Here is an 11,420-nt window from a genome sequence, read left to right on the forward strand (position 1 = left end):
ACCAAAACGGCGCCACGTGGTGCCTTTTGCACTCTCAGAGATGCATGAGATGGCGTCCAGCATCCCCTTTCCAGTATTTCTTCACGGCATGGACCACACCGGGCTGTTCGCTGAACTTTCAAACATCACGAAACCAAATCGATATTCGACCAGAGGATAGGACGCTGGGGACATGGTCGGCAAATTTGTGCACGACCAGATGCGACGGCGACCTGGTCGCAGTGGGCCACGAGGTCCGCCACGGTCGTCTGGGAAAGGGTGATGGATACCAGACATGTTGTGAGCCATTTCAAGTTGATCGCCACGAGTGCGATGGGTGGGATAACCCGTTTTATACTTCCCGACGTCACAAGGACGGACGCCGCAGGCTTCCTGACTCTGGAATTTCTTCGTCCACTACGGGACGGACTTCCCCTTTACCGACTCGCGCCGTGCTGTGCACTTCAACGTCTTGGCTGACGAAAAGCGCACACTCGGCTATCCCGTCTGGCGATGCAGTGCAACTGCACCTTGTAAGCTTACAACTGCTTCGCAACGCTGTTGTCGTCACCAGAATACGATCCCTATCAAGAAACGCTGCCGAGTTCGGTGGAAACGTCCGAGATTGCCCCTGTGGGGCGAATCTTCACTGGGCAAGTGCAGTGGTGTCGCCAGTCGAGTACTGCATTCCGCGAGAATTCACATGGGATGACGTTGGCGCGAATACTTTTCTGTCGCTTGTAGTGGCGACGGCCGTCGCTTGTCCCACTGGCACCGGCAACACGAACAATCTCCACGCGACTCGTTTGTTGATGGTGGACGCTTTCCGTTCGTAGGCGCAGCGGTGCAACGGCCAGCCGCGTTCATTCGTCTTGGGTGTTTGTTGCCTTGCGTGCTTCGTATCCCTTTGACAACGCTGATATTGCTTCTTCACTGGATCGCCAACGTACCTCCTGGGACCCCTGCTTACGGTATATGCAGCATGCACGCGAAACGAGCCATGGCATCGACAAAAGTGAAATTGGAGGAGTGTCGTGGCTCGCTGTGGTTTTCGTCGTGCTCCCACGATTCGAGGCCACGACAGCTCTGGCAGGCGACGCAGTCGCACGTCCTCTTGATTGAACTGTTTGCTGGGGTCGTACAGCGCACAGCGTCATAATTGAAACATGCACCAACGATGATACGCGAAATTCCGGCAATTCGGACGTCGCGCCAGGAACGAGGTCGAGGCATCAAAGTCCACTGCGTCTGCTCGTGGGCTTCTGCATGTTGTCCATTGAGCGCTTGGACCCCATGCGCTTCCTCCTCGTGGTGGCGCACTTCCATCGCTTGTCGTTTACCAACCGAATATTTCGTTGGTGGAATTTTGATGTCCTCGGGCTGAATTCTGATGTCTGGCAAACAAGATGTCCGTCAAAATATACCGTGGGAGCGATTATGGCACACCGAATGCATAATTTAAGCGACTGCCAGAATCCGCTCTTGAGTGTTGGTTTTCTATATATTTCCTTGGAATGTACTGCACCTATGTGGGCAAAAAGTAGTTGAAATAGCTCGAGCACCAAATGCCAAATAGCTATTTTATTCGATGCAGAGTGGTGGTACCATCGGCGACCATCACTACTGGGGCTGGCCAACATTCACCAGCATGTCATCTATGCCAAGTGTCGGGCATTTTCAAACTTGCAACGACGTGCTTGACATGACCAACGTGAGCGCAAACGCCACGGGCGAGACGTTCCTGAGGAAGTTGCACCGCATTTTGACCCACGAGAGCGCCCTTGTTGTGGGGTGGGATGTCTGCGGTACCAAGTTCACCGTCAAGTCGACAGCCAAGATGGAAGCATCGATTCTGCCACACTACTTTCGATCGACCGGTGATATGACATTCGCCACGTTCAGGAAGCAACTCGTGGCACATGGCTTTTCAGTCGTGGGACAAGCACAAGACTCGGAAACGTTCGAACATCCCGAGTACACCCGTAGCCGCACCAACGCCGTGGCGTTGTCGATGAAACGCCGACGGCTGAGGCAACCCAAGATATCTGCTTCGCCGTCGCCGATTCAACAATGTCAACACAATCGTGCCCGCACGGCCACCAGCGACAACTTGTGGCAGTTGCTGGCGACGGTGTGCTCCGTGAAGGGGAACCCTCTCTTTGACCCGCCCAGTTCCCACGAAGCGGTTAATACGTTCGCCGTCGATGGCTGGACTGAGCTGGCAACACCGGCGGTCGTGTGTTTGTGACAGCTGAAGTGTTTCGTCTTTCCTAACTTAATGAAACCTATTTTGGTAACTTGTATTCCTCAAGCAAAGCCGCACGGAACGACCGAAAAATCTCAGGGCTGAAAATGCCCTCGAAGCGACAGGACACAGCAGCTCTCTGCATCAAAGGCGCAACCAGTCTCGAAATTGCAGTCAGAGTCATCCGAAGACCCTCGTCTCCCGCGTGGAAGTGGTTTTGGACTGCTAGCTTTCATGAACGCAGGCCAAATGTGGATGGCTCACGTCCATGTTCCGTTTGCGTCGCATCTGCCACCTTCACTCGAATTGCATCAAGGAAACCTCCACGGTCTTCCGGATAAAATGGGAATGCTGGTCGTTTAGGTTTTACTTTTCCATATAATTTGATGCCAATTAAACCTTATCCGTGGCATTTTAAATGGGCAATGAATATCCGGATAACGATATCACATGTGCTTTTCGCCATGTATGTCGTCGCCATTCCGCAACTCGACAACCTTCATCATGGCTTCGTCCATCGCGACTGGGTTTGTGAGGAAGCTGTATCGTATGCTAGAAGAGGAGGATGCATCTATCATTGGATGGGAGCCGTCTGGAACGCACTTCACCATCCGGGATGAAGACCGATTGAACTCCCATGTGCTGCTCAAGTACTACCGCGGCAAGCTCACGGCCTTCCGGCAGCAGCTGCTCAACCATGGTTTCGAGCGAGACCCAACGGCGTCGGACCAAGAAACGTACAACCACGCGTACTTTGTGCGTGGTAATCCTGCCGCGTTGAGTCAGATTACGTGTGTGGAGAAACCAAAGATCAAGGGACCCCCTCGGAAAACTTCTAACAAAATCAACAAGGTCGCACGCCAGGAACCATACCCAACGCGGAAACCAACCCACATCCCCATTGTCCCTGGTAGTGACGAAGACACTGTGTGGAGGTTCCTCGTGGGAGTGTGCTACTCGGACGATAAGCTGACATTCAATCCCTCCATGCTGACGACCAATCCCGGCTTTACGCCGTCCATAGTGCAGTTGGCCATAGACGACCCGGCGCCCCCATCTTTCGAAGGGCCCAATCCGCTCTTCGCCAAGACGAGCCCTCCGAATCCTCTGTTTGGAGCCAAGCCATCGCTTACCCCACATTTGGCTCCGCCGCTTCAAGTGTTAAATCCAGTCCTGCCGCAGCAACAACCCTCGTCTGCACCAGCAGCGCCATTGCCTTTGTTTGCACCAACAACTAGCACATCTCGGCTATTTGAACCCCCCGGGACCGCACCGCTTCAGCCTCCAACACCGCCGTCGTCCGATGCAAATGGGTTGTTCCAGCGACCAAGTACCACCGGCAAGTCCACTCCACCGGGAGTCACTTCATCGCTTTTCTTGCCTCCAGGAGCCCCCGCTCCACCACCACTACCTCTGACCTCGTTCCTATCGCCGCCAACCAACTCATTGGTTCCCAAGGTCCCCTCGAGTTCAAGCAACACCAACCCTTTGTTCGACAAGTCTGCCACTCCAACTGGTTTTGGAGCGCTGCCGGCTCCGTCGAGTTCAGGTCTTCCAGCCAGCACCCCCCTCTTCCAGCGACACAACTCATTGGGGGGTGACCAATGGCTCCATCTCGTGTCGTCGTCCGTCGACCGATTCATGAAGTTCTCGGACACGTTTGATACGCCCGAAGATGCCTTCAAGTTTGTCTTGGAAGAGCGTCAAAAGTTGGAAAAGGAAAAGACGAAACTTGACGATGCTGCACTGCCAGACGTGTCGACGAGTTTGTTCAACGGTCTGGCCAACCAAGGCCCGGACGCTCTCATCTCGTTCCTCATGACGTCGTCCATCGACCAGCTTCAGAAAGGCATTGAGACAATCGAATGCATCCAACAGCAACACGACCAACATGCCGACACTTCCGACCACGGCGAGGAAGATGAATGGGACGATGGCGACGCAGAGATGTAGAAGGGTCATGATAGGGACTTAGAGAGCAAAATGAACACGGTAACTTACAACGACGTGAACGTCGTGGGGTATGCGATGGAGCGCAATGCTTGGAAAGACATGACGTGGCATCTGTAGGGTGGTCGCGTCCATGACCATTGTCCCTGTGGAATCAACGATGGCTGGCGAATGCAATGCGAAAGGTTCGACGAGCCTTTGACAGGCAGCTCGTTGAGGTGCAATCGCAAGTTGCTGGGACATGCAAGCAATGTGCTCCATAGCGACCATCGCCGCCAAAGTCGAATGAGGACACCGACCAACACTTGTTTTTTTTACGCTGTGTGTTCGAACTTTGTATTTCTATCTCGTAAGTGTCATGCCGTCACGACGCAAGGTGGGGATTGTTTCACGGGGACAAATGGCTGCTGCAACGGACGAGATCCTTGACAAATGGAGCAAAGTACTGTCCAATGCGCGCTTGCAGTTCAGGAAGCTTCCAGTCGGACGGTGTGATGTTGCCGCGGCAGTTGGCGCTTTGGCAGTGGCACTCGAATGCGTCGCTGTCGCCCGTGGTCATGGCGTTGATGGACCCGTCGTTCACCATGGCATAGTCAATCGTGATTTCGTCGCCGGGGTGGATGTCTCGAATGGCGACGACTGTGACCGAGTCCCACATGCCGCACGATGGATCGCACGAGTGATTGATGAAGTCACTTGTGTCGTACTTTTCACCGCTTTCCTAGAGACACGGATATGACCACGGCATGGACAGTTCACGCAATACCTTCCACGACGGAATTTGCCAGAGATCAGGCGCCACTTGCAGCGACATTTCCAAGTCGCGCTTCGAGATTGCACCAGGTTCGCTCACTTGGTTGCGGTGCACAATCTTGCCGGAAAAAACGACAACGATTTCGCCAGCCTTGATCAGAGCGTCTTTCTGAATGCGCGCAAACATCCCGCGCGAGTCGCCGCTCTTGGTACGCACTTCCGCACGGGGATCATACCAGCTGTTCTCGGTATGCTTTTCCCACACGTAGTCGTTCAAGTGGCCCTTGTTCTTGCGCGCGTACGCTCGGCTGCGCCATTCGGAAAACGTGAGTACGCCACGGCATGCTGCCGTCCCACAGAGGCATCGCAGACCGTAATGCATCGACGATTCCGTTTCAGTGCAGGAGTAGTCGTACGCAAGTTGCTCGCCTTTCTTGACGTCGCGGCAAGTTGTTATGCGCTCGTCACCTTCATACCAGCACGTCGGGTCGCACGAGTGGTTGAAGTACCAGCTCGGGTCGGACGAAGGGTTCAACGTCGAGCAAAACTCTGCAGCGAAAACCGTTAGCACGATGCCACACACGAGTCCATTCTTACTGTCGTCGCCGCGCATATACGAGTACGTAATTAGGGTTTCTCGTTGGGGGTGTGCAAGTATTTCGGCCTTCGTGTACGTGTCAAGCACATCGTGGCCTTCCGCGTACCACACCAACGTCCCCTTGGGCAAGTCTTCCTTGGCAAAGAGCCCCCAGCATTCGAAGCCGTAGTCGTTGAACTGTTTGACCTGCACCACTTCTGTAAGCATGATGTGTGTCTGGTCTGTGGCGCGCGATAGAGGGGCGTTGGCTTGCGGAGGCGAGGGCAAGTCGAAAAGTGAAATGCCAAGATCGCCCCACGGAAATTTCGAAACGTCCGATTTTATTGGACAATTTCGGACAAAATCGTCGATGAAATTCGGATTTTTGCCGAACTTCTCTTGGAATTTTGATTACATTGAAACTCGGTATCTTCCCAATTAGGATTTAGCCCATTCCCCGTGTTTTGGATCACATCCGCGATCTTTCACCCATTTTGCTTTCAAGGCAAGTACGCCAACTTCATCCAACAATGAGGTGGTGCAAGAGAGGACGGTCCATGGTCCGCGGGTGCCAAGTACCTCGACGCTACTTGTCGTAGTGGAGGCAGCGTCCTGCAAAAAGTTACGGTGGCTTGTGAGAGTGCGATCCAAGAACATCTTGCATCAAGCCACCTTGCGACAGCGGGATAGACACAGCCCCCTCACGATTTTCAGTCAATCCACGGCGCGGAACGTCACGGATACGTTTGCTTGATGCCCACTTGGGCCATTGTCGAGAGAATGGCTGGCGCTCGCAGCTTCACCTCACCAGACCACATCAATGGGCGTGCTGAGCCATGCAGCAGATCGTAGCATTGCGTCGCCTGCAACTCATCGTCTAGCCAAGTGACAACGTTGCAAGAACGCAGCATTGTGTGGCCTGTACCTCATCGTCTAGCCAAGTGACGACCTTGCAAAGATGTAGCGCTGAGATAGTCCATGCATATCACAAGCGTGCGCGTTTTGTCTGCTGCCTGTCGGTCCCCCAGTCGCCTCCTTCCTTGCGTGAATCTTCATGTTGAAGTACGCCATGTTGTCGAAAGAACGTTTTACTCGTTTAAACGCGTTTGGAACGTTGGATCGATGGGACTTCGGATACTGGTATCCGGATACGACGCCACTCACGGCATTACCAACCCGTCGATTGAACCGGCGCCGACCCCACGGCACGATGGTGCAGACGTTAGGGGAGGCGGTTGCGCTGGGCGTGGAGACTGTGTCGTCCATTCGGTTGAAGAATGCGACTTGGATCAACAACACGTTTGTCACCGATATCAACGAGTTCCAGCGCAGCAACATGTCCGCTGGCACGGTTGGTGAAATTGCCGAGAAAGCGTGCGCGCTGTTGGACCAGAACCAAGAGTGCTTCACGGCAAACTGGGAGCTCATATGGATGCAGTTCCGATATTGGCTATATCTGCAGACGCCGATCTTTGCCGTGTCGGTGCTCTTTGAATGGCTTGAGATGTCACGGAACCCGTACGTCGAGAAGCTTCGGCGCGTTGCGTCATATAGTGCCCACGCAGTACGTCCGTCCGTTCTCCGTCATGACGCCGGCATCAGCGCAATTCATGGTCATCCATTCGTTTGCTGTTTAGGGTGCAGGACTTCAACTCATTGCATCGCTGTTTTCTTGCGGAGCGTGGAGTACGTGTTCGATCCGTGCTCGATCACAGCCTCAACACGTTCCGTTGTAGTCGTTCGCGCTGGCGCCATGAAACTGAACCCAGCAACTTGGACGATCGAGTCGCTCCTGTTGACGTTTTGCGCGTTTAGCTATTCGCTGCGGTGGATTTCGGCCTCAAACAAGTACGCGGAGCCGTCCACCATGCGCCAGGGCCTTCACGTCATGGATTCGATAGGGTGTATCACTGCCTCCAGCTGAACAACCTCTTCGACTTGCTCTCGATCACGTCGCATTTTGCACTGGGCACATCTGTGGTGCGTTGGGGATTGCCGCTGCTTTGCATTGTCGCGCTGTTTCGTCACCTGTCTTGCTAGGCTGTCGGCAAACTCCGCTACTCGTGGCTCAACTTTGCATTTCTTCGGTCCTACATCATCTACCATGTTCTCGCGACTGTGTTTGACGTGAGTACATGCGAAATGTCAAAGCAACGCTGAACTTTTTCACACAGCGCTACAAGTCGAGCTATTCCATGCAGCTTGGTCGGATCCTCGTCAAGACGGCATGCCTTATCTTCTTTTGTACGTTACCACGACGTCGGCGATTTGGAGCCATCCATTTCAATCGTGCTCTACGTGCGTTTTGATTTTGTGGGATTGGACTGTGAGGACTGCTTGACACTCTTTTGTGGGCGTCGGCGGCGGAGTAACCTCAATTCGCTCACGACGCTCCTTCTCAACATTCGCTCGTCTTGCCTCGTGGTGACCTTAGCATGCACTCATCGTTGTCGGTGTTGTAGCGGCGGCTGTATTGTACTCGCTGGAATACCTTGGCGAGATGCCCGACACGAACTCGTTCTTGGTCCATGTCTACATGTGCCCGACGCCTGCCGGCGACCTCATCCCATCCAACAACACGGACGGGTTCGAGTCGGGGCTGTGCACCGAGCGCATGAGCCTTTTCACATCGCTCTACTTTATGCTTGTGACAGTGTCGACGGTCGGCTACGGCGACATCACACCCAAGACCGTGCTCGGTCGATTTCTTGTACTCTTTTTCATCCCCGCGGGCATTTACTATTTTGCCGCGGAAACGGCCCACCTCGTCGCTATATTCGAAGACCGACGGCTTGGCCGGCGCCAGTATGCTCTCAAGCGGTTCACGCCGCACGTCGTGCTCACAGGAAACCCTTCTGCGGTCCAAGTGCTTGATTTTCTCCGCGAATTCTTCCACCCCGACCACGATCAACATTTGTCCAAGTCTGCGTCCGACCAACTAAGTCCCCAACCGTCGGGCCCGACGAGACGACAGCGCCACGCCGCCGCCCGCACGCGTCACATAGAACTCGTGGTGCTCGTGGAATTCCATGGGAATGTCGAAGCCGAGGCTGCTTTCCACCGAGTCGTATTGGACTACATCGACGCCAATCCACACATCCACGGCAAAGTGACGCTTCTGTCGGGGTCCCCGCTTTCCGACACGGACCTCCGCCGCGCCAAAATTCGCGCCGCGACCGCCATTTTCTTTCTCCCGAACAAGTATGCCAAGCTCGCGAATGAAGAAGACGCGGCCAACGTTCTCCGGGTGCTTGCCGTAACCAACGTCGTGGCCGACGCATCCCACTTGTACGCCATGGTCGTGAATGCGGAAAACCACAAGCTCCTAGAAGCGACGGGAATTCCGTCGGACCATTTGGTGTGCTCGGACGAGATCAAGCTTGGGCTCATGGGTCTGAGCTGCCGGTGCCGCGGGCTATCGACGCTGATGGCAAACCTGATCGGGTCGTTCGACATGGATGCGTTCGATGCGGTCGTGCGCGAAAACGAAGAGAAGGGCAATGTCGGGGCCGGTGACCAAGTGCCGCTCTGGGTCGAAGAGTACGTGACCGGTGCCGCGAAAGAGATTTATGCATGCCATGTCACTGCTCGATTCCACGGCATGTCGTTCCTCGATGCGGCGCACACTGTGTTCCAAGACACGAACGGCCAGGTGCAGTTTCTGGCTGTGCAGGACGACCACGAGATTGTGACGAACCCTGGCCACACGTTTGTGTTGACGGAGTCCACCAAGGTTCGAACGAATGGACACGAAAGGTCGGATGATCTGGTTTTAGGTGTACATGATTGCCGAGTCGCTCAAGACGATACAGCCGTTTGCTGCCGTTGGCCAAACCATGCACACATCCAAGTTGATGGCACTGCTCAAGGTTCGCAATCAACTCGTCAAAGCTGCCCACCGCGCTCGCCACACGGTACACATCACTGCCTTGATAATTCTCCATGACCACGGCATTGATGTCAGTGGTGCAGGTCGAGAAGCGCATCCCCATGTCCGTCCGGGACTACATTGGCCGCATGGTGACACTAGAAAAGGCGTTGCCGCCCCCGCCCGCGCTCTTGGATGTTGGGGGACATATCGTGATTTGCAGGTTCGACCAACTCGAGATGTCTTGGGCTCATCGACGGGGATCCGGTAGCGGCCCGTCGGGTGACCAAACGATTACGCGGCTGGTCAACTTTTTGCGGCCACTGCGCAAGGACCACGTCATGGCGCCAGTCGCTGTTGTGATCATCCACCCGACCGAATTCAAAGACAGCGCGTGGGCCCAGTTGAGTGTGTTTGGCAGCGTGTATCATTTGCAAGGTAAGAGCCATACCAGCATGGCCAGGAGTGACTCACGTGGCATCGACAGGGTCGCCGCAGAAGCACAGCTGCTTGGTCCGCGCCGGGATTTACAAGGCGTCGGCCGTGATCGTCCTGGACCAAGGGTCCGAGGAAGGGGTGAGCGGTGTCTTGGACCAAAAGCGGCTGCATGTGTGTAACTTGACGGCATTTGTAGAATTTGACGGATTCTGAAGCGATTTTCAAAACGATGCTGATCGACGCCGCGATTCAGGACACGCCCCAGTTGGTCCACTGCGACCAGTTCTCGATCATCGAGCTCAAGGAGGAGCATTTCAACAAGTATTTGGACATTCTGCACGGTAGCGGAAACGACAGCGCCTTCCCAATTCCGCCGGTGGCGCCACCTCCACCATCGTCGGCAGTCCCGTTACGCGCCAACTCGATGAACTCGATGCACACCACGAGCAATCGATCGGCCACTCCCATGCTGTCCGAGACGCCGCTAAGTCCGCAACCCGTCAAGGTCGCGCTGTCTTCACTGCGCCCGACGCAATCCCTGGCGCAGCAGCAAATCCCGCAGTCGTCCCGGTCCCGCAGCTCCCGCGCGTCGCAAGCTTCGCGCATCTCACATGCCTCCCAAGCAACCGGTCGTAGGTTGATGCTGCAGCGAAGCTACTCGATGGACTTTACGCAATGGGTGGCAGACAAGTGGTCGACGACTAAGGACATTCTCGCCGAAATCCGCACGGCGTTGTTCAAGAATGATCTGGCGCGCGACGCCACCGACAGCCGCGGCACCGCCAACAAGGCATACGCCCTCATGGAACAGTTCAACGTGGACGACGAGACGTTCTTCCAGGAGCGGTACATCAGCGGTGGGCTCTTTCCGGCCTACGTCGCGGACGAGCTGCTCATTCAAAGTTTTTACAACGCGTCGATCAACATGTTTATGCGCCATGTCCTGGACGGCAAGTCCATCTTCATGCTGTACGACATCCCGGCGCAGTGGCGACACCTCCAACTTACGTATGGCGAACTCGTGGAACGAATGACGCGGCAGCATTCCCATGCTCTGCCCATTGGGCTCCTCCGCGCGCCGTCGTTCCTCAATGGCGCGGCCAAGCCGTACGTGTACACGTGCCCATACGTCCACACGATTTTGGACCCCCATGACAAAGTCTTTGTCCTGATCAACCACAGCGCGATCCATCGAGTCGCAAAGAAGTTGCAGCGCCGATTTTCCGCACGGAGACGTTGGCGCCATGCCACCGCAGATGCTGCTTCCCAAGCGACACCACGCCACCGTCATCCGTCCAGCGATGAGTAACGGATCGCTAACATTGAACTTCACGTGCTGCTCCTTTGTATTCACGGCACGAAGAAGATCCGTGGACGTCGCGTCGCCGCATGCTCCTGTCGCATCTCCCCGCGACTCGTGTATTTGATTGAGAAGATGTAATTGGCAGGATTCAAAAAATGGCGATATTTTACTACTTGGGTATTTTTTTCAAGCGCCAAGGGCATACAGTATGACGGTAGTGTCCGAATAAAATGTTGTCGAATTATTTTGCTGGTTGGGATGTTTTTTTCGTCGAAAGTTCCAAACGGTTGAGGAACGTCAGCGGCGG

At 54.9% G+C, this 11,420-nt stretch overlaps 4 protein-coding genes across 4 annotated transcripts; 2 read left to right on the forward strand and 2 right to left on the reverse strand.

Annotated features, from left to right (window-relative positions):
- The first annotated feature begins 1,610 nt into the window (after positions 1–1,610).
- H310_06106 (hypothetical protein) lies at positions 1,611–2,280 on the forward strand. Its single transcript, XM_008871030.1, has one exon. The coding sequence runs from the start codon at positions 1,628–1,630 to the stop codon at positions 2,225–2,227; it is 600 nt and encodes a 199-aa protein (XP_008869252.1). The 5' UTR covers positions 1,611–1,627; the 3' UTR covers positions 2,228–2,280.
- Positions 2,281–2,714: 434 nt separating this feature from the next.
- On the reverse strand, positions 2,715–4,243 carry H310_06107 (hypothetical protein). The gene has a single exon (XM_008871031.1). The coding sequence runs from the start codon at positions 3,362–3,364 to the stop codon at positions 2,777–2,779; it is 588 nt and encodes a 195-aa protein (XP_008869253.1). The 5' UTR covers positions 3,365–4,243; the 3' UTR covers positions 2,715–2,776.
- A 217-nt stretch (positions 4,244–4,460) lies between these two features.
- On the reverse strand, positions 4,461–5,793 carry H310_06108 (hypothetical protein). The gene is made up of 3 exons (XM_008871032.1): positions 5,525–5,793; positions 4,941–5,476; positions 4,461–4,895 (listed from the first exon to the last, which is right to left on the reverse strand). Exons 1-3 carry the CDS (start codon positions 5,730–5,732, stop codon positions 4,563–4,565), a joined length of 1,077 nt encoding a protein of 358 aa, XP_008869254.1. The 5' UTR covers positions 5,733–5,793; the 3' UTR covers positions 4,461–4,562.
- An 866-nt stretch (positions 5,794–6,659) lies between these two features.
- H310_06109 (hypothetical protein) lies at positions 6,660–11,283 on the forward strand. Its single transcript, XM_008871033.1, has 12 exons — positions 6,660–7,068; positions 7,142–7,190; positions 7,241–7,352; positions 7,406–7,484; positions 7,545–7,631; positions 7,679–7,748; positions 7,967–9,237; positions 9,281–9,418; positions 9,477–9,595; positions 9,644–9,810; positions 9,860–9,948; positions 10,007–11,283. The coding sequence occupies exons 1-12, from the start codon at positions 6,715–6,717 to the stop codon at positions 11,117–11,119; spliced, it is 3,648 nt and encodes a 1,215-aa protein (XP_008869255.1). The 5' UTR covers positions 6,660–6,714; the 3' UTR covers positions 11,120–11,283.
- The last annotated feature ends 137 nt before the right edge of the window (positions 11,284–11,420 follow it).

The sequence above is a fragment of the Aphanomyces invadans genome (genome assembly GCF_000520115.1).
Source record: "Aphanomyces invadans strain NJM9701 unplaced genomic scaffold supercont1.10, whole genome shotgun sequence".
Taxonomy (NCBI): domain Eukaryota; phylum Oomycota; class Saprolegniomycetes; order Saprolegniales; family Verrucalvaceae; genus Aphanomyces; species Aphanomyces invadans.